The 22,684-nt window shown below is 37.6% G+C and overlaps 1 protein-coding gene across 2 annotated transcripts in view; it reads right to left on the reverse strand.

Annotated features, from left to right (window-relative positions):
- cdc42bpb (CDC42 binding protein kinase beta (DMPK-like)) overlaps window positions 1–19,493 on the reverse strand; it is a 66,892-nt gene extending 47,399 nt beyond the window's left edge. Inside the window, exon 1 of one of the 2 annotated variants that reach the window (XM_056763979.1) lies at window positions 18,654–19,493. In XM_056763979.1, the coding sequence (XP_056619957.1) occupies window positions 18,654–18,828 (175 nt within the window). In that variant the 5' untranslated portion in view covers window positions 18,829–19,493. The remainder of the gene's footprint in view (window positions 1–18,653) is intronic. The other variant, XM_056763980.1, reaches the window with a different exon arrangement.
- Between the last annotated feature and the right edge of the window lie 3,191 nt (window positions 19,494–22,684).

The raw sequence follows: 22,684 nt of genomic DNA on the forward strand, positions 1-22,684 counted from the left end.
AACTTTTGCAAATAATTCCGTGTTAATGTAATATCTTTTAAATAAAACCATCCACAACTAAAGGCACATACATATCAATCCTTATCGCAACTTTCCTTATTATTACACTTATATTTGTCACAGTGCACAGTGTCTGTGTGACGTGCACTATACCACCGTTGGCAGTTCACCACCGCCATGCACTTTACCATCGCGGTGGTGCGGTTGTCACGGCCAGAGTCACAGCCCTAGCCATTTACTCTCAAATAAAATCTCATCTCTCATATACTTAATGATTACTGGAGCATCAGTACACCAGCTGCAGAACTGGAAAGATGAAAACAATCTGCTTGAAATGCTCCTGCAGCCAAGACAAACAGAGGCGAAAGTGAAACCTTTTGCAAACCGAAAACACGAAACTACCAATCAAAACTAACAGGCTAAAAAATTCAATCATAGAAGTACCATAGATGTCCTGACATTACATTATAACTTAACTATCAAAACGATTGACTTAACACAACTACAGATGCCGTGCTGTTGATTCAATTAAACTTCAATAATTTCCGAATTTAAGGTAATAAATAATTTATGGAGGAGTCGCTTCGATGCTGAAAACAGCAGAATAACAATTAATAAACCAAAATGACACAAGACATTGATAATATTTGTATATTTGTCATTAACAAGCGCTGAAATACGCGGAATTCCATGGAGTTTTTTGCGGATGCTTCTTACACATTCTATCGGGCTCTGGTGGGCTGAGTGTGGAAAAAACGGACAGCGGAGCGCATTATTTGCCTAATAGCCTGATCAATACGTCTGTCGATTCACAGGAGTCAAATGGATCCTTGCAAGACGCCTTCTGCCCTTTGACAGCCTATGTGTCTTCTATAAGTCAGGTCTATTAACAAATAAGCCGAAGCTGGCAAGCAGACAGTTGCGAATAAATAAAGACTTCGAGGACATCACTACTACAATACAAGTATAACACACCTGTTATCCAATAGGGTTAAGATAACACCGAGTAACTGCAAGCTATGTAGAACTGGACTCTCAATCATATACCACTTACTGAACTCAAAGAGATTAATGCAGTAGCAAAAACAGTCCATCAAACGTGATACGGGAGGTCTGTGTGTAGACGGGGCAATGTAGCCACAAAAGCAATAAAACCATCTAGCACACCTGTCCCGTCACTCACTGAGACTGCTAGATCCCTCATAAATACCTTCACACACCTCATCATCGCATGATGTACTCATGGAGGAGACGCTTGCCCTGATATATTAAAGGTTTATGAGTTTTAAATAGACTGCTTTATCCCATGCGTCTGGAGCCGAGCATCACCGATCAATATGACGCAATTAAATATTTAACAATGATGACCGGTCACATCAAAGCTCACTTACGCCAAACAGGAATGTTCCTCACTGCTCATGTGGTTCAGGACTCTTTTGCTTCGGTGGAACACAAAAGAAGATTTTTTGAGTTGTCTTCATACAATAAAAGTCAATGGGGGCCAATAATGTTTGGTTACTAAAGTTCTTAGAAATTGATTTAACATTCTGGAGAAGAAAGTATGTAATTGTGCATTTTTATTAGGGTAAAATAAATTGATTAACACTAGGACATGACAATCTTCTTGTTCCATGACTTCTTTAAAAATGGCATTATTTTTGCAAATCCGTGTGGTGATCCTGGAAATACAGGAATGACTTACTTCACCTTTGAAAACACTGACCTTGAGCAATGACTTATTACATCAATCAGAGAAAGTAAACCGCTCTGTGCTGGCATACCAAAGAAACAGAAAGCCGCTCTGTTCTAAACAAATGGTGATTTGAATGACTGCGGCTTCTGGATGGAAATTTTCCCAGCAGCACGCGCCTCTAAGCTTACTAGAGATAAGTGTTTCCAAAACATCCTGAACATATGACCGAAGAAACAGAACAGCCCTCCGTTAAACCATGCAGCTAACACTCAGACACAGCAACGATCAAATTCATAACCAACAGATTCATTCATCGAAAGTGAAATTTCACATCAAAGATCAGAAGACTATTGTGTCAAAGAAGGAAACCAGTTATCTTCTGGGTCTGAATAACACAGCCCACATTGTTTTGCCATATCCTCCAGCTCAGAACACAGAGCAGAAGAGGCCACACTAATATCAGCGAAAACAATGTTTATCAAACCAACAGTGCGGTCATGAAAAATTCTGTTGCGTAAATCCCAATCGGCAAAAGCATATTAAAGAGAGACTGGACACAAGACAGAGCTTGCTGAAGTCTAATCAAAAAGATTTATAGATCTGTATGGAAAACAAATTCGATTTGGTAACATCGCACAAATCGGATTCTTAAAATGGTTTTAATAGCTTATGTTCTTAAAATGAATTTTTAAATACAAAATGTCTATTGTCATCATTAATTCTTGATAAACCTGGAGCCCTACAATGTTATAACATGTAACATAACTTAAGTGTTACACACATACATGAGATACATAAATGACTTTTTAATATATTTACATATGTGAGTTTTGGAAATTTATTGCATGTGAATGAAAAAATAAATATTTTATAATCTTATCAAATGAGTGTGCATTAAACACTGTAAGCAATAAAAAACATTATGTCCAATTATCTGTACAACGAATAATGATCAGGCATCATGACTAAGTTAAGCTCAAAGTTGCAACTTTTGCTTAAGACAGACTTAAAAAACAGATTACTCTTAACAGGCACACACTTAAATCATTAAATCAAAATTCATGCAGTAATTTATTTTGCATAATTGTTTTGCTTGTGTGTGTTACTTTTGTAGTTCACTATCCGACAGACACAAATGCACATAATTCGGTGGACTTTAGGACCGTGTTCAGCCTCGTAGGTCATAGTGCTGCTCAAGATGCTGATTCTCCCTAGTAACATATTTTATTTATTAATTGGCTCTGTGCACATCTGTGGCATAAATTAGCATATTTCAAAAAAAGCTTTCACCTAAATGCTTCGTACTGAACATAAATTATGGCAATGTAACTTATTAATAAAATACTCCAGCACCTTTTGAAGTTAGGTCTGGAATTTCAAAGCAGCAGGATGCAACAGACTAAACCAAAGCACCAGTATGTGAGCATATGCATTATACATTCATTAGAAAGCCTGTGTACCACTGCACTGCTCAACATCTAGTTTAATGCTGTAGATGAACCTTGATTCAATGAGTGACAATCAAACCTATGAAGCGATGGCAGACTGGCAGAAAATTGAGACTGCCATCATCATTCAATGAGACAATTGACCAACAAGGGATTTAGAAAACAGAGCTCCTTCAGAACCAAGCCACATCAGAAGATAATAAATAACATCTGGGTCTGCTCATCAATCATATGTCTTCATAAGACGGGACGACTGACATATTCAAGCCACCTCACATAGATGCATGCTGGTGGAGCCATGCTTACTCATCTTCAATTCTAAACAGGGACTATGAAATTCTGCATATGACCTAGTTTGTCAAAGACTTTCCCTGGATCATACACAGTCAAAGCCATCACAGTACCGCTGTCAACTGCAAACAGGGATGTGTTAGTTTTTATTGAAGAAAACAAATCCAGTACACATACTTATGAACCAGGCTATGCAATTTATCGTAATCAAGATTGTGGTAAAACAATTTCTGTACTACAATAAGGCCTGTCGCAATAGGAACTATTTGTATGGCGATTAATTGCATCAGAAATAATTGTGATAGTCGATGGTATTGTCATCTTATTAATATTTTATGCCACTGGTTAAGCATATATATTATATGATATTGCAAGTACACCCTTTTGCAGAACAAAGATCTTTTAATATAATATTTGGACATTGAAATGTAAATAATAACTGGAGTGTAAATATATTTTAAAAAAACAGACCCTTTCAGTCCTTAATTATAATTGGTTGATCTACATTGCAAGCTGATTTGATGAAGTGTAGGGTAAGTAGAGCCCTTATGTGAAGTCTGGAGAGGGCAACACGATTGTATGTCATCATGTGGCTGTTTTAAATACACTTGCCCAATTTTGCAATGAAAAACAATGTCTCTTTATCTGGATCGACTTTCCTTGAAGTGCCCTTCATAGGAACAAAAACTTTTTTTTTTTATGTATTCATACATGTGACATGTCATGTTTAACTTAACTGTCTGTATGACCTCTCTCGAGATCCTAATGCGGCTTTTGTTTAAATCAGTTGAATTGCTGTTTTAAACAAACGCATATATAAACAATGGTGGTATATTGCATTACCAAAAACAGACATCAAGATTATATATTGCACAATTAGTTGATAAATTGACTATCGAGACAGGCCTAGCCGCATTTGATATACACTCACATTTTTCAGTTGAATCTAGTGTTAAAAAGACAAGTTATTTATTATTTAATTCTATAAGTAATCTTATTAAATTAATGTGACGTCAATATTGAACAAAATAATTGTGATTATCATTTTTTGTCATGATATAGCCTTACATTAACTGTAACAGACCATTTATCCATTTCATTTAAATATCCATTTCATTTAAAGATAAAGAGAGAAAGTAACAGCTGTCTTAAGCGAATGCAACTAAACTGCCTTTGGTCATTAGAGCTACAAATACAAAACAATAAATCACATTATTCCTGTACAACACTGACAGAGCTTGACATATACAAGGTTCATGACCAAAGGAATATATTTTACCGTTAAATGGGCATTCAAAAATGATTTAATTTTCTGAATGGTCATTTATTTAATAAATCTGTCCATTGACCACACTAGTCCACCCATAGTCCCATGCCTCTTCTAGGCTATACTTTGTGGGCAATACAAATCTCTTCAAGACAGTTTACATGCCGGCCAAATTAGCAACGCACCCCATGCTGCTATTTCCAGTCAAACAAGTACAGCACTGGAGGAAATCTCCAAAACGTTTTTCCACGGTCACATTCCAAATAACATATTAAAGCTCATAAATAACACCTGAAGACAATAAATCAGAAATGATGATTATTTGGCTCTAAATACGAGGATAAAAGTATTTTCAGGCCATTTCAGTTGCACATGTATTCATCAGTTAAAAATTAGCAACTGGCTGTTTTCCATTCCTATAAACACTAGGTGATGCGATCTTTACTTTAGGGTTGGACTTTGTACCCAACAGTTGTTTGTTTCATTATCTTAAATTGTCTCAGCAAATAAATATATAATTACAATACAATTAAATATAAATTGACTGAGCATTTTTAGCCCAAAAGTATCCACAAGCAAATCTAACCCACAGCCAATGACAAAAGACACTCCGGTCCCGTCATTATCACAATGAGTGCTTTATTGATGCGCTCAATCAGCGAGCGAGGCAGACAGCCCCTAAATGGCTTATTAAACATTGATAAGGAAGTCATCCCCAGACAGTTCCAACTGATGAACGTTCAGAGGATGAAAGAGAAGAAATGTGGGGGTGGTTCGGCCGGTTGCAGGAGGTAAAAGCATAAGGACCCCACCCAGGGTTAATCCATTATCCAGCACCAGCTGCCACACGCTCCCAGCCCCCATCAAACCAACCATTTACTGGCAGCTTCCTGCTTAGCCGTCTCTCTGCCAGGCAGACCAGCGTCGGGCGCGTGCCTAGATCCCTAGTTGTGGGGTGAGCTGGTGTGATTTCATTTATTTAGAGTTGGGTGAGGAGGACACAGGTTAAAGTTAGGGACTGTGGAGATCTTAAGGGGGTTCCTCTGGGAAATGGGATAATTCTCTGTTAAAAAAGGTCATCCAGTCAATGATAAGTGTTATTGGTAGGCTTTAGGTCTAAATCTTATCTGACACATGATAAGGCCTAGTATAACCTAGTAGCCAAGAACCTATTGAACATATGCAGTGGTTTCATAAATTAGGCATCAAAACATGGATGATGTCATGGTTCCTCCATATGAAATTTCAATCTTATGTAAATTGTGGTAGAAGACATATTTCTCATATTTTCCTCCAATGAAGCCAATTGAAATCTCAACCTTGTGGTAACGGGTGTGTACATTATGCTGATGATTTATTTAACATCCACACTTGATTTTACATTCAGCGTCCACAGTCACCGGTAATGACTCTCTCCATTAATGCGGCTTTCTAAAGTAGAGATTTCTGCAGAACAAATCACCTAAACAACTTCCTCGTAATAGTCATCCACTTCTCCTTCTTATGTCAAAATAAGTTTACGTGACACTGAGAAAAGCACAATATAACCACATAAACATCATCCTTCTAGCTGTCAGAAGCATGTATGGAGCTTTTGAAGCGTTTTGATAGACTAATGAAACACATAGGGGCGGTTTCTCAGACAGGGATTAGTTTAAACCAGGACTAGGTATTAAGTTTTGATGCGTTTTCATCTCACTATTAAAAAATAGACTTATTAAAACACATAGGGGCGGTTTCTCAGACAGGTATTAGTTTAAGCCCGGACAAGGTATTAGTTCAAATTCAGATATTAAAGTCTTCTTTTTAAAACAAACTTTACATTAAATAAAACATTACTGGCGTGCATCTCAAGACAAAACAATCACACTAATATATTTTAAGTTGCAAGCTGTTTTCGATCACCTCTGACCTCTGACATTAAAGTTAGTCTGGGACTAGACACCCTTTCACAGAACAAAGAGCTTTTAATATTTTATTTGGAAATTGAGAGAGGGCAGCACGATTGTATGACATGATGTTGCCGTTTAAAATACGCTTGCCCAATTGAGCAATGAAAAGCAATTACTCTTTATCTGGAACGACTTGTCCATTCGTGAAGTGCCCTTCTAAGGATCAAAAATGCTGTTTAAAATTCATCTAAGGTGTATTCACACATGTGACATGTCATATTTAACGCAACTGTCTGTAAGACCTCTCTCAAGCTCCTAATGCGGCTTTTGTTTATATCATACATATTTTTAGTGCTTTTAAACTTATTTTAGTTTTTTTTTTAAGAAACATTTTCATTTATCAAATCCCAACAATTCATAGGTCAATATTTTATTTGATTTCAATGAACAAAAGTTTTTATTTTAGCAAACTTACATAAGCTTGATGGTAATTATTATGAATCTTTATAAAATAAGAAGAAAGGGTTAGATAACTACACTGATTTTTTTTTGTACTTGCTCAATTACTTATTTTAGCAAAAAAATAGTTACAGACTGCAGCTTTAACAAATTTTATCAAACGTTACATACAGATTCAGCATAACAGTTTGGTGCATGTATTCTTAAAAGCAAGCGGATTAAATCTGAGCATTATAGGCAGTTGACTGCACACAAACATCATTAATAACACTACAAAACTACGATGGCCTCTGTTGTTTGAATAATTTTAACACCGGGTCATCATTTCAACCCCATTGAAAGAATAACACTAATATTATGCAAGACCACAACATTTGTCAACTGATCCAGCAATAGATTCCAAAAGATCCAAAATTATTTTCAGACATTAAATCAGATTCCAGGCCTGTGTTACACAATAATGGAGATGTAGAAGGCAAAAATAAGGGCAAAGAAAAGAAAATCTGTTGTCTCCCAGCACTAGAGAAATGATGGTAACAGTCGCCAATTGGACGAATGGGTCAGTGACTTTCCAAAAAGACAATACAGGGTTTCTCAGGAATGGAGCCGTGTTATTCATCTCAGCTGTTGAGGCAGACATTTACGCAAGTCACATCCATCATGTACAACAAGGTGTTTCTCAGGGGGGAAGGAAATAAAACACTTGTGTCCAGTCCAAATAGTACTATCATGCAAACTAGAAAAAAATGCACACAACCAAACTTCAATGTTGGATCTGTAACGGAGAAAAGATAATACAGAAAACATGACCAAAATCTATCTTGTATTACGCAGAAAGCTGATCACATAGTTGATCCAGAGGAGAAACTTTAGCAGGTTCATTATATCCAATACTTAAAGTCAGGTTTTCAATGGAGTAAATTGGATTCTTCTGAAGTGTTCAAAACAGTGGGTTGACAGTTTAGTGCATCTGCAACATGTCACACAGAGCAGGAAAGAATGAACAGCATTCAGCTGGAGTTCAAATATCCTCCGGGGTTGGCACGCAACTAATGAGGATCCTTTCCTTGTCTTTTTATTGTGACATTTTTTGAGGGAGTGCAGGAACATGCTTAGCGGTTACAACAAAACAGCCACCGTATGTGGGCGAGTCAAAGAGCTTCAGGGTAAAGAAATATTTATTGGAGCTGTTCGGGCATGACAGATCTAAATCTGTTTTATGGAATGACCTTGGATGGGAAAAGCCATGTTCACCTTTGCTCTGGATTAACTCAAAAAAGAAAAACCGTTGGTAAGAACAATGACAATCCAGTACAACATTGCGCTTCCTATCCTTTAAAAAAAAAAACATTTACAAAAGGTGCATGTGTCATTGTATGACAAAACACAACTAGACATTAGGGCTGGGCTATGTGTTTTAAAAAAAATGATCGATAATTGACTTAAAAATCATTGTGATATCAGATAATATCAGGTGTGTTTGACTTCATGCAACGTTGCGCAGACTATCTGTGTTTATCTTCTGTTATCTGTCTGTGTAATCGACATCGGGATATTTGCAAGTCATCTGTGATATACAAATACATCGTCACATCACATTGAATTAAAACACCCAACAAATGTTTTCTGAAAGCTAGAGGTTTATTTACACAAAATATTCACAAGACATCAACAGCAGATAAGTATTCACAGATTGTTGAGACAAAATTAACTATTTAAACTCGAGATGCACCAATATATCAGGCCAGTCATCAGTATCGGTCGATGGTTTCACACAATCAGCTATCGGCCAACAGTTTAAAAACAGCTGATGATCAGGACCGATCAAACCTGTCAATCAAATAAGGACAGGAAAAAGCAATGGATTTGTCCACTTGGACAACATCACCACTTGGATGTCATTATATGAATTAATAACTTCCAGAAAGTTATCAGCAGATATGTTGATATAAAATATATGAATAATCGGCTATTGGTATCGGTGGAGAAATGTAGTACACACGCACGCAGTATTCGACCAACCACTACTCACTGGTTAACTGGCCAATCATAGTACACCTCCCTTTACAGAGCAATGAGCGTTGTAAAAAATCTGCGTTTTTCAGAGAGGCGGGGCAAAGAGGAGAAATAAAAATGTACGGATTGTGATAAATAAAGCGTTTTAGAACCTTAAATTTCATTTCATCTAATACAAACGAAAATATTTGCTTTAGCCGTGTCATATAACCCCTTTCATTAGTAAGTTTTGCTGTAGCTCGAACTGTCTGCACTTTTATAGCATAACTATGACGTTTTAAAAATGTCCGAAATGTGCATCGAGTAAACACCCACAAAAAATGTTTAAAACACGGGATAATGTGAACACAAATCAGCATACCATTAATTGACTCTTTGATTAGTTAATTAGGAAAGAAATATAGTTTCACCATGCTACGTGATGCATGCTAGACGAGACGTCACAGACCAGGCTTTAACTGAAGCACGAGAGAGCCGGACAGCTAATCTGTGTCATGCTTGCAGCCGTCGGTTTAAAAGCAGGGAAGACAGGGGGAGGGGAGATCGCCCACACATGCCTTGTGTTGGGGGAGGATATAAGAAGGAATGAATGGAATTCTCCTCAGTCCAGCCAATGCTTCAGGGTCAGGTGACTTCAATTCCCTAGAGACACCAACATTGCCACATCGTATGATCCTAAAGCATTACCGTTATACGTTTGCCCGTGCCCCTGTGAGAGCATATGAATTGCAATGCATGAAAACCCCTCGCTCTGCTTCTTTCATGCATCCAGCAGTAAAGTTCTGGGCTGAACTCCACTTGTTTTGAAAGGCATTCCTGACACAAGCCCTGTCCTGACTCTTCTCCTAAAGCATGCGGAGTACATGTCAGAGTGGTGTGCGTCGATTCAGGGTGGCCTTTGTTGATGTCTCACACAGTATAAACCATTTGGGCATATGGTGCTTCGAAGCCAGCAAAAGCTTGTGTTCTGGACAGAGGACATAACAGACATTTTCAATGAAATAGGAGTTACAACTCAATTCCTCCTTTCAAGAGTAAAGCGTAACCCAGGGCTGGACTTGTTTCAGCCTAATTTTTGAAGACTTAGGCCATGTTCACACTTGACTTTCATTTTTGAAGCTGCTAGCATCTGTTTTACATTATAATCCTATGGAGGTCCTGAGCGCTTTTTTAAACGCCAGCGCCAGCATCTTTTTTTACAGCTCAGACAACTTTTGAGTTTTTAAAAAGTTCAACGTTTCTGAAAAAAAAAAAACACCGTATGTCAAGCATCTTTTTCACAGCTAACCAATGACAGATACCTGTCGTTCCATGACAACATGCAAGGAACGTGATTGTTCGAGAAGGCTCAAAAAAAAAAGGCGGCCGAAACACCCGCTGGAGCATAGTTAATTAATCAATAAATCAAATTTTAATTTGCACTTTCATCAACTTCTGATTAAATTTCTAGTGAGAAATTAGTATTATAGTGTTTAAATATGTGATTGGTTTTTGAAAAGAGGCTCTCTGTTTATAATTCACATAGACTTCCGTTATGTATTATTTGTAACCACAACGCTGCAAACAGATTTTTTTATTAAAAAGCGCCATTGTCAACTTTTTCTTGTCAAAAATTAAGTCAAGTTTGAACAAGGCCTTAGAATTTAGAAGCATCTTGAAAAATCACTTTGGATGTTTTTTTTTCTGGTAAAACAGACAAGGACACTGCGTTCCTACAAACATTATGAAACTGGACTGTGAATCCATTTACTCTCTTCTTTGGATTTTAAGTGACAATTTGCCTTACTGAGCTCTAAACTGCAACTAAATAGTCGCATCTCTATACAGATACACAGGTATAGAATCAGTCCTCGGTATCGGCTGATACCCTAAGCCCAGGTATCGGAATCGGTATCGGGAAGGAAAAAGGGTATCGGAACATCTAAAGTTTTGGTGATTCCTTTCCAAGGTCTGGTGCCACCAACTGAATAACTTTGTAGCAAGTGTTAGTCTAGAGCCCTGTCTTACTAGCTTCAATGTTTGCAAATTAGAGTTGTCAAAAATATTTATATTTCGATACGTATAGATACTGAAAAATCTGAAACTGTTCCAATATGCATGTCCCGCTAGTCAAAACCTGCTGCGCATTGTCCGCGGCCTCTCTTTTTTCCGACAGGGAGTTGACACATTACACGTGAATGTAGTGACAACAGAGCTCTGCTTCCTCTCACAGACTTGTCTCGTTTGTGTCAATTTAAGGAGAATACCGACCAAAGATGAAAATTCTGCCATTAATTACTCACCCTGAAGTAGTGTGACATCACAAGGACCTTCATTTTCCCCAGAACGCAAATTAAGGTTATATATGATTATATGTGAATAAAAGCCAAATTAAAAAAATATTATCATATGTATCATAGTTAATAGCTTACATTATCGAACAATGAATTACCAATACATTTGTTCAAGTATTTATTAATTTATAAAAAAACGTAACTATTTATGTAAGCTCTGGTCCATTAATACTCACAAATACAACTTTGATTTTAAATAGTAAATGTATTCGTAAAATGAGATTTTTTTTAAATAATGTAAAAATATACCTCATTGTCTAGTTTTGTTCAAATTAACTTTAAATAAAATGAAAAAAATGTAGGGCCTTATTGTTATTGCAGTTCTGTGGTATTGAACATTTTATCGAATATAGATTTTTTTAGGTATTGAATCAAAGTTAGAAATTCCAGCATAGTGACAACACTACGTGCACATCACTTTACATTCACATTTACTTGTGCTCGACTTTGATGCATCATCAACAATCCCTCAATTGAACTCTTAATAAAAATGAACGACTTTTACTAGTTTTGTTGCTTTAAAATGCTGTTAGTGTGTGAAAACCAGAAACTCTTTCAGTCGCAAAGACTGAAACGGCTAGAACAGTGTGTAAACTATAAAATTAAAACCGTCAAAAACATTGAATTGTTTACTATGGCTAATAAGCACATAATTGCTGAGCTTGCTGTGCTGAGTAGCAGTTTATTGCACGACCTTATAAGGTTTAAAATTAGGCAACACAGAACGTTCTCAAAAAACGTTATAGTTCAGCTTAAAGATGTTTCTATTAATGAGGATGATAATTTTATTTAACATATCCTGAGAGCAAAAAAAATAAATGCTTGGCAAGGCCTTTAAAACGTGTGTGCATGTCAGAACTACAACCTGGAATGTCCTGAAAATAAGACAAACAAGAAACCTCAGCAGGTGCGAGACTTAAAGAGTTGCAGAGCAGCAAAGAGTGCTGGCGTATTTACAGAGGACATGGCCAAAATTTTAGCTTACACTGTTCAATCCAAGCTTACATTGCCGACCCAACAACTTTTCCCCTTTTCTCCGGCCAGCAGTTCAATAAAGTCTCTGGAGTCATTGATTAAATTTACTGGCAATTCTACACAAATATGACATAAGCAAAGTGACATTATTTTGCATATAACTCCATTTAAAATGTTGATTCATGATGCAGTCACTGAAGCCGTCCAAACGGTATGCCCATACAGGTTTTTAAATGGTTTTGGTGGTATGATATAATTTCGTAAATAACATGAATTATGTATATCATGTAAAATTGCTACATTATATTTAACATGATATTTCCAAAAGAACTGTGCACAGAAGCGGCTTCGCAATTCTGTTTAGACACACCGTTTTAGTTATTTTTTTACACTGTAAACTGTTAGAGAAAACAGGATAGTTCACCCCAAAATGAATATTCTGTCATTATTTACTCAATATCTAGTCATTTTAAACATGTATGACTTTCTTCTGCAGAATACAAAAGAAGATATTTTGAACAATTTGAGGAATGTTGGTAAATGAACAACGGCCGTGGCCATTCACTTCTATTGAATAGACACAAAACCAGTTCAAGTAGATGATCTGCGCTGTGTCAAGATAGGCTGCGCTGCAGCTTGTTACTCTTGCGATAGTGAAGTTTAGGTGTTTCTGTTTGCTCACGGCATCTCAGTGATGGATGTTATATAAATGGTGGATATAACACTGGATTTGGAGATCAGTTGAAACTTATAGATGGCGCTTAATCATTCTTCTGTGTTTTGTTGGCAATCGGTGTGTACATGCATAATGTACAAAACACGAAGGGATTAATGTGATGATTTGTCGCGAGTTGTAGTTACATCCCACCCTCCCCACTTGTTCCACCTGTAGCAGCTCATGTTTTTCCGGAAAGAATCGTAAAGCTGTATCTCTCTTTTATAAATATAATCAAACTAAATACTCATTGAATATGCAATACTACTGTATAGTAGGGGTGTGACGAGATCTCGTGGCACGAGATCTCATGAGATCCGATATGAGAAGACAATATCCTCACGCAATTTGCACGATGGGGTGTTGGGCTTGAAATTGCAAGCATTTTACGTTCCCTAAATTTAACCTGAGTGACCTATTAATATATTTGGGAGAATTTGTGTGAGTGCACATTTTGTTGTGTTGTGACCTGTTTTCATTAATGTTCAGAACATGCTACTGCAAAATGTATGTGCGGACTGTGAGCAACAGTGACCGCCCCTGGCATCCGACAACGTGATTTTCCATCCCGCAGCGCTGGACTGTTGGGTTTCAACGCTCTCTCACGTCTGAAGCGCTTTGTGCACAAGCAAGAGTGTTTACGGCTGTTCACACTGCCCGCAGCACTTTGGGTGCTTGCAGCGCGAGACTGATCAGCATCTGAGCTGTCTGTACCACAAGTACAATATAGACATTGCAAGTTCACATTAATTTATTTTAAATACATTCACAGGCAGACCTCTTCAAAAACAGACCATCTGTCTCTTACTTATGTGCAATGTAAGCATAAAACTTATAGTGGCTTCAGTGGTGTAGTAAGAAAGAATGTGACAAGTGGTTTTGAATGGTTTTGACGCTTACGACGCATGTTCAAATTTGCAGACTCCTACAGTTTCACATCACATATCAGATTTTAAAGGGATTTATTTTTAACAAAATGAAGAAAATATTTGAATAATGGCTTACATTTGTTTTAATAATTAACAATAAAGTGTATGGTACTTGTATTGTTAATTAGAATTAAAAATGTGAATAAATATAATCATTTACACTCAATCATTATTGTACAATATATGATATTACTTTGTTTAGCTTGCCGTGTCGAAACTGAATGAAATGGTCCTGTCCCACCTACATACAATGGTTCCGACGCCCATGCATTTGGACAAATGTGGGAAATTTGAATTTCTGGGACACTAATGACTATGTGGTAGGAAAATGGAAGCTTCAATTGTGTTAAACAGAATGAAATCAACTTGAGTGAATGAATAGAATGTTTCTTTTTGTTGGGTTAATCTCTAACTTTATATGTGCTGCAACCAAAAACTTAAAGGTGCCATTTCCCGTGATGACAGTTTTCAAACATTAGTTAGTGTGTAATGTTCTTGTTAGAGCATAAACAATATTTGGAAATGATAAAGCTCAAAGTTTAATGCCAAGCGAGATATTGTCTTAAACAGAATTCGCTTTTTATGGACTGCAAAAAATGGCTGGAATCACACTACAGCCCTTTACTACCCGGCTAAGTGATGTTACTATTCCAAGATTTCAAAAAACCTCTGCCAAAGGAAGCAGTATTTACATATTGTTTATTACTGCATGATATAGTTCATTAAAATAAAAGTTTGATTTTATAATGACTACAACTTTAGCATTTTGTGTTTTAAGGTGAATAAAAGACTAGTTAACACATATATTTTCTTTTTTTTAAAAGTCTAAAAATGTTGTCTCATTCTCACGAACCCAGTCTCATGTCTCGTCTCGAGAGATAAGTGTCTCGTAAAACACCTACTGTATAGGCACTCAACATGAATATGAGATTAGCAGAAACTACCTGTGATACGCCTTCTTTAAAGATGGTTTCTTATATGGGTCCAACAAGATCAGGACCATCTGCATTTCACTAAACCCAGATCTCCTACTAATTCCTTGACTGGTACTCTACAGTCACAAGGTACACATGTCCGGTATAGATTAATACAAGATGTGCTTAAGAGGAGGATCTATGAAAAGCTTACTTGTATATCTACATTTTCATGTGAAAGAAATTTGCAAAAAGACTATAAAGAGCAGGTATTAATCAAAACACAAAGCACTACAAAACAGTTGGCAGTTGACATAACAGCAATCTCGACTCCACTTAACTATGCAGCCGTAGTTTGCTGGCATTAGTTATTATTGCTGCAGAAGTAGGCTAGTCAAACAGCATCTCCCACCAGTGGGAATGTAATGCCCGACTGGTGTAAACAAACACAAGTGTGCTGCTTGCAGCCCAAAATGAAGATTCTAGGGCACAAGGTTAAGGTTTTTCATCGTCTTTTGAAATCCAGCGGTACAGAGGAAGCTTGAGTGGGCAGAATTAAAACCCCTGCTTCGGCAAAGAAGGCTTGACTATGATGTTTGAGGCTGGCACTGACCAGCGCTGATCTCGTGTGCAAATGCCAGCTGGGAAGGCAGGTAGTGTTTGCACAGCCTTACTCCTTACTTTAAAGGGCTGAAACACAATAGAGACGCATAACCTGATTTGCAGCTTTGTTAGGATAGTAGCGTGAACTGTATATGGTACATCGCAGGCAGCTTGTGTACAAACACTGGGAGAAGGATGAAAATCCGGGGGTGACTGATAGGGCATGGCTAGCAGTGGAAAGGTCATAAGTTTGATTGCATTTATACTGTATAAGGGCAGAAGATTTTTCTCAATATATAGACATTTTGAGAAACGTCTCGGTGATTCTTTGTCCATATAATGCAAATCAATGGAAATCAATATTATTTGGTAGCCAACCTACTTCTAAACATCTTTGCTTGTGTGCTGCAGAAGAAATCACATAAAGGTAAAAAAATACATTTGTGTAAACTATCCCTTTAAACGTGTTCTTTAGGATAAAAGCATCTGCTTAAGGCAGATTGTTGTATATGGGGACTCCAAAAAGCCCTGCCTATTCTACAAAGGGTGGAGCATTGCGTGGTTACTTGGCCTTTTGCAAAACATCATAACACAACATTGATCATTCGCTGTTGTGTTCTTGCCTGAGAAAACTCCACAAATGTCGCCAGTCACTATAGCAAAATCGGTCCAGATAGACACAATAGATTAAAGTCCCCCAAGCATATGTCTTTCACTTGTAACAATGCTGCCAAATACAATACGAAATATCGAATTGCACATAAACTAGTCGGAGTGGTGCAGGTCTGTGCATCTAGCAACTGTGACAACATTGAGCGCTCACGTCGAAACCTGCCACGAAGGGTAAATACTGGCCGTTGTGTTTATTCGGCTTTAATCCTCTCTTTGAATTAGTCTTCAGTCTGCTGTCATGGAGGAAGTCAGGCATAAACACCTGCATACAGCTCACTCCATCGCCCACTGAACTTGGCAAGCTAGCTCATACCGTTATGCCACGTCTATGAGCTCACATGAATAGGACTCAGTGGGATCTTTTGAAGACCCAAGGAAATCAATATTAAAGTCTCATGTTAGCTTTGAGGCAAATAATATGCTTGTAATCCAAAATGTGGACAAATGTGTTTTTATAAAGGCGCATGTAAGGCGGACAGTAAAAAGGTATCATATGTAAATCACATGTTAATCACAACAGTCTCTATTCCATGTACATGGCTGTATGTAAACAAGTGGGTGTGGCAACCTTACTATTCTTGTCTCCTGCACGTAAGATCGAGAATTATGCTTCACATGAAAGTGACAGAATCTTGGAGAAAAACAAAAACACAGATCAAACAAATCCCAAGCAGGAGGGGGAGCTTATAATACAACTAAATGAAAGTATATATCGCCATCAGTAACTCTTTTATATAAGGTATAGGTTTCTTATTATATCACTAAGCCATAAACACATTCAAAGTCTCTTTCAAGAAGAAACTTTAAGTAATGACTCATCCTGCACCAACACAGATTTTTGTCCAATCAAATGCTTCCTAGAATGAGAATGCCCCTCCACCACCAATAACAAAACTGCATTAGACTAACAAGTAGCTTATGGCATTGAGGTCCTAGTTGCTATTTAAATCAACCAAAAAAAGTCACTTAAACTAGAAAAGTAAAAAAACTGCAATATTTAATAAGCATTTTGCTTCTTATGTGAGTTAGCTAACTTATTTGGAGATATCAAGTAACAAATTCATAAATTATTGACATCCTGTTAAGATCCTACGGATAACAAAATGGATTTATGCACAATAACCCTAATTCAGGTTCATTAGCATTTCTTGTGCAACACCATCCAGGAATTTCTCAAGTCTGAGCTCGTCCTCGCAGAACTTGGAAAACTGCCCTAGTGAGACGAAATGGACTGTGAACTAACGGATACAGTCAATACCAGAACGTGTCATGGTCAATATGTCTGTCGGCGATAATGAGGTGCAAATCTCATACTAGGGATCTTGGAGACAAAATATGCTTGGAATTTAAAACTGAAGAATATGGATTTTGCTTAATTTAGTTGGCATCTGGTGGCCAGATGAAATTAAATTATGGAACGCCTGAAATGCTTGCTGAAAAGTAATTTAAAGATCTCTGCTTTAGAGACACTTATAGAGAAAGAGCAACCACCCTGCCAAAAGCGCACTTAGAGCTTTGTTTAACCAGCACAAGCAAAACACCCTTTCATTCATGATAATCATTAACATCCACAATCATAAGAGAGCGTGTTTCCTACCAACACTGTAGTACGACTGAACAGTTTACGACTGGAAAGTGGGTCATACTACAGATCACTCACAGTGATGGGATGTGAGGTGGCACCTGCCCGTGATGGGTTTCTCGAGGACAGTGGCAGTCTTAGAGGAGCAGACACACTGGGGTGTAATCTCATTACTGACGTCAACCAAACACTCAGTAATGAATCCAGTAACTATGCTGGCCAAACCACAACCAATGTGACCAGGAAGGGTCGGACAAAAGGACTTCCCACCTTAGTTCCTGTTTCTCTCCGGTTTACACTTTAATCTGAGTGTACTAATTTATGAGACGATCACCTTAAATTAAAGATAATAAGGCTTTTTTGGTGTGTGTTCTGTTAAATCCATGATTTGGTGCCACTAATGCAGTGCTCTACCAATTGAGCTACAGTAACAGCTTTACCCTCATGCAAATGTTACATACATGTATCCAAATCTTTTTTAGATGTACAAGAACCTGTTGGTTGTATACCATATTCGAATGCATTTAGTGGATATTTTTGACATGGGGGAACAAAGCCCTACACAAGTGTCTGTTCAAACCCAATAGAAGATTACAGGATACATTAAGTAAATTCCCCAAATAAAACATGAGACGTGAATCGCTTTGTCAACCTGACATTGGTGAAGTGCATCTCTCAAGTTACATATACGTCCATATCAATATCTGCTGAAGGGTATTGACGCTGCGTTACCACATGACATGAAGTATTGTTCCTTCAACCAGGCCAAGAACCCAAGACAACATCATGCCAGTCAATCTGACAAACATGTCTTACATGGACGCCCAGTGTTTATTCATTGAATATGATCAAATAGTAACTTACCCCATTCCAAAAATTCAGTCACGTGCTTTTCCCGTTTTAGGGGCGAGTTGCTGCACTCGTTGTATAAACATACGAGAATATCCAGCAGCGTCTCCACACTCAGCGACTTCTCGTTCTTGTGATGGCCATCCAGCAGCAACTGCTCCAACTTCTTCAGGCGCACCTTTGCAGACATTTTCTACCAAATCTGCGGCCCGACCACCACTCCCAGATCCAGAAAGGATTAAAAGTAACGATGTTCAAATGTAATATAACGGAGATTATCGCGCGCCTGGAGCGCAACGAACGAAAACCGTATTTATGAGGTGACTGATTTCTGTGGAGCTCTGAAGTCCCAGACTCCAACTGCTAGCCAGCCATCCAGCTAGCCAGCTAGCAAAGTGTGGCCAACATAGTGCTCAGATAAACGATGGCTCGACCCCGCTGTTGTGCACTGGTTTCCACCGTCTCCTCAGTCTCGGGGCCCAGTCGGCTCCATTCGCCTTAATCCCGACAAATCTGTAACGTTACTTTCTCCACTTTGCGGGATGTGTCGGGGCTTTTCCTCCCGTCGAATCTCAGGATGACTGGACGCTCATTCCGATCGGCTGGAAATCTCCAATAATAAACTTCCTAATGAAGAATTAGACACCTTTAACCTACACAAATGAGCACCCCAAAACTGGGTGTGGGTGCTTTATCAAAAAAAGTGGGAGAAACCCGGCTGGTGCTGGCTGGTGCTAGCCGGTGTGGCTCTCAGTGAAGCCGAATATGGCTACATTCGTGCTCAGCCTTCGTTCTGCGCTCGCGAACGAACGAAGAATCAGGATTGCAGACCCGGGATAGGAAAGCCCCGCCCACTCGCACCGGAAGCGTTGGGGATATATGACGTCATTGTGTGATTGACACCGGGAGCAAGTTTATACTGACCTCATCAGGAGCTTGGATACGCTGAAAGATCATCTCATTGTCAGACTTCATCTATGTACGTGCCTGTGCTTGAGTTTGTCATGTGAAATGCATGAAACTGATCCTTGCTCACATGGAAAAACCCTTGAGGAGAACTTACAAAATACTTGAATTGCTCGAATTTTCTGTGTAATTGCAGGTTTTAGCAAAGTTGTTGCAATCTTAATATACACAATTTAACTATAATATATGTGGGCTATTAAGTGTAATATACAGACATCTCAGTAATCTTCCATTTCAAAAGTATCTTCGGTTTTCATTCAGTAAATGGATCTTGAGGCATGAGATAGCCTAGGGCGGCTATACTGAGATCTGGAATTAGGAATGAAGATGTTATCAGAACTGCAACAAGCTCATAATAAACCTATTAAACATATCTGCAATTACATCTGTCTCAGGATAAAGGATAAAAAACTTAGCATTGCAAAACGCAAGCATCAAATGATACAATCATTGGACATGAATAAAAAGTGCTGACCTCCAGAACAAAGTTCAGGGCATCTAAAGTGAAAGGAACACACAGACCCTGATCTCTTGATAGCCATACAGCAATTACAATCCAACAGAGCAATAACTGCTTTGGCATTCATTAACCCATTAGATTGTGCCCTTTACCCATCACTGCAAACTGTTCTTATTGTTCAAATATTATATATAACCAGTATGACAAATAGTTTGTTGATTTCCATAAAAATCTTTAATTAATATTTTCCAAAGAGCATATTATGCACAAAATATAACATTTTAATGTTTAAGATAAAACATTGATACCTTAATATAAAGATTGCAGTGGGGATTGTCATTTATACCGATTGTTTAATGCATCCCATACATTCAAAACTGTAACCCACTCAACGGTATCTTACACATCACCAAGGCCCAGACTCCAAGCATCACACTGTGAATAGTTTGAAAACATTGCCCTCTTCTGGTGAAAATGAACTGCCGTATTTTCATCTCTAAAATCCCAGCACCTCCCATTGAGCCTTTTTCTAAAAGATTCTCTCCAAGATGAATTGCAGAATTTCAAAAAGCTTTGGGAGGCTGAAGGGTGTTAGCGCCTGTTCAATACTTTATAAGCAGCGAGTAACAAGTCTCTACGAGAGCTTGTAAGTGTCAGGACGGATTATTTTTACTGCCTCTTGCCTATATATAACAGTGTAGATGTGTTGCACTACCTCAAATCTGCACTGTTGCATATTTCACTGGTATCTGCCAGAACCCTTTTTTTTAAATATCAAAGCATGTAAAGTTGTATTTTACATATATATAATCTGTATTTAGCTGCTTATATTTTTTTATTCTGTGCTAGTTTTATTTGTATGCACCATGGGTCTGAGAGTAACGCAATTTCAATCCTCTATATGTATATACTGTACATGTGGTAGAACTGACAATAAAGCAGACTTGAATTGACTATATTTTAGTATCCTGGAGATTTTGGGGGACACACTAGCTGAGAAAAATGGTTACCCTGGAGAGCTTATTTGAACACTGTGCTTTTTCCTTTTTTTTGTTTATATTTCCCAGAGCCTTTGTGACTAACAAAACAGACCACATGCTACTCATTCACTGCATCTTGAATGTCATGCTTTACCTTTCGTTCCTCTCATCCAATCACCTTACAGCCTCTGTTGCCAAGCAATACGAATTCACAGAGGGAAGTCCTTTCTAATATATGAAAGCATTAGACAGCTCTAACTGTGAGCTGCTAAATATGAGAGTGGCAACCTTTTTAATTGTTTTATTTAACTTCAACAAAACAAACCAAAGTACAGAAGTTCTCATAAAGAGAAAGCAGATGTTAACATATGTTATGGGACTGCTTTTCAAGAAGAAATAACAAAGACTTGGTGTTATTTTACCAAACATGATTTAAATGAACAATATAGTAATATTTCCCTATGTTTGATGTGGGAATGGAAGCCATTAAGGTTGCTGCCGTTTGTGATGTGCCAGAACAGGGTCTTTCAAACTGGAGTCCAGAAACCCACAGGAGGCCTCCAGAAGGTTCTGAGAGAAAAAAAATTAAGCGTTTATCTCTTCTTTCTTGCTGCATGCATACTTTCCAAAATTGTTTATATATTTTTTATGTTTCTGACTTTGTCTCACTATACAGTACATTTTATTTCACTCACTGTGGGGTTGTTAGGCAATATTCTTTGTAAAGCTGTCGTGAAATTAGATTGATTGCGAAATACAGAACACATATAAATTCCAAATGTTTATTTTCAGCTTTATACTTCCAACATCACTGTGATTACAGCCAGTTATTTTTTGTCTTTGTAATATTACACTTAATATTTCTCTAACATAGTTTATTTATAAAAACCCTGCCATAGTACGTTTCATGCTAAGAGTTCATGTCCAAACTGTTGTTCTGGGCCTAAATCTCGGTAATATTTCTGCAGTAAAATGCAGCATTTAGTTTGACATGTGGCAAAAATGTGACGTTATACCAAGGTTTTGGATTTTGCTACATTCGTTGTGCACCAGATGGAGCACCGGAGCTTTGTATCTGTTATCAGCACAGGTGTCGGATTCATTCATGACCTTGGCAAAAGAACAAAACACACTACTTTAGCTACTTCCAAAACTGCAATAATAAATCTAAGTGATACATCATAAAGTAAAGTAGTGTTTTCATCTAAGGACATTTGTAAATGCAGTACACCACTGTTTTTACACTTACTACCATTCAAAATTTAACACAGTTAATCCAATAAATTAATCTTGAGCAACATTCATTATCGGTTTGCATGTATCGTTACAGAAACATACGATAACAAATTGCATTCAATAAATATGTAACACTTTTACATTTAAAACATTTTTTTTTTACTGTTAGTGTATTATTACCTCAACTGTACTGTGGCTTGGTAAACTAACTCTTTGCTATCTCAAAATGTTAAATGTTACACGGTCCAACTATTAAAAATCATATAACACACATTTATAAAAAGTTAATGCAGGACCAATCTGATGATATATATATATATAATATAAGGATACTAACCGCAAAATGTGAACTAATTCAATTGGAAAATGAATGTTATACTCACATATTCTGGGAATGTCCCAAA

Source organism: Triplophysa dalaica, chromosome 13 (assembly GCF_015846415.1).
Source record: "Triplophysa dalaica isolate WHDGS20190420 chromosome 13, ASM1584641v1, whole genome shotgun sequence".
Taxonomy (NCBI): domain Eukaryota; kingdom Metazoa; phylum Chordata; class Actinopteri; order Cypriniformes; family Nemacheilidae; genus Triplophysa; species Triplophysa dalaica.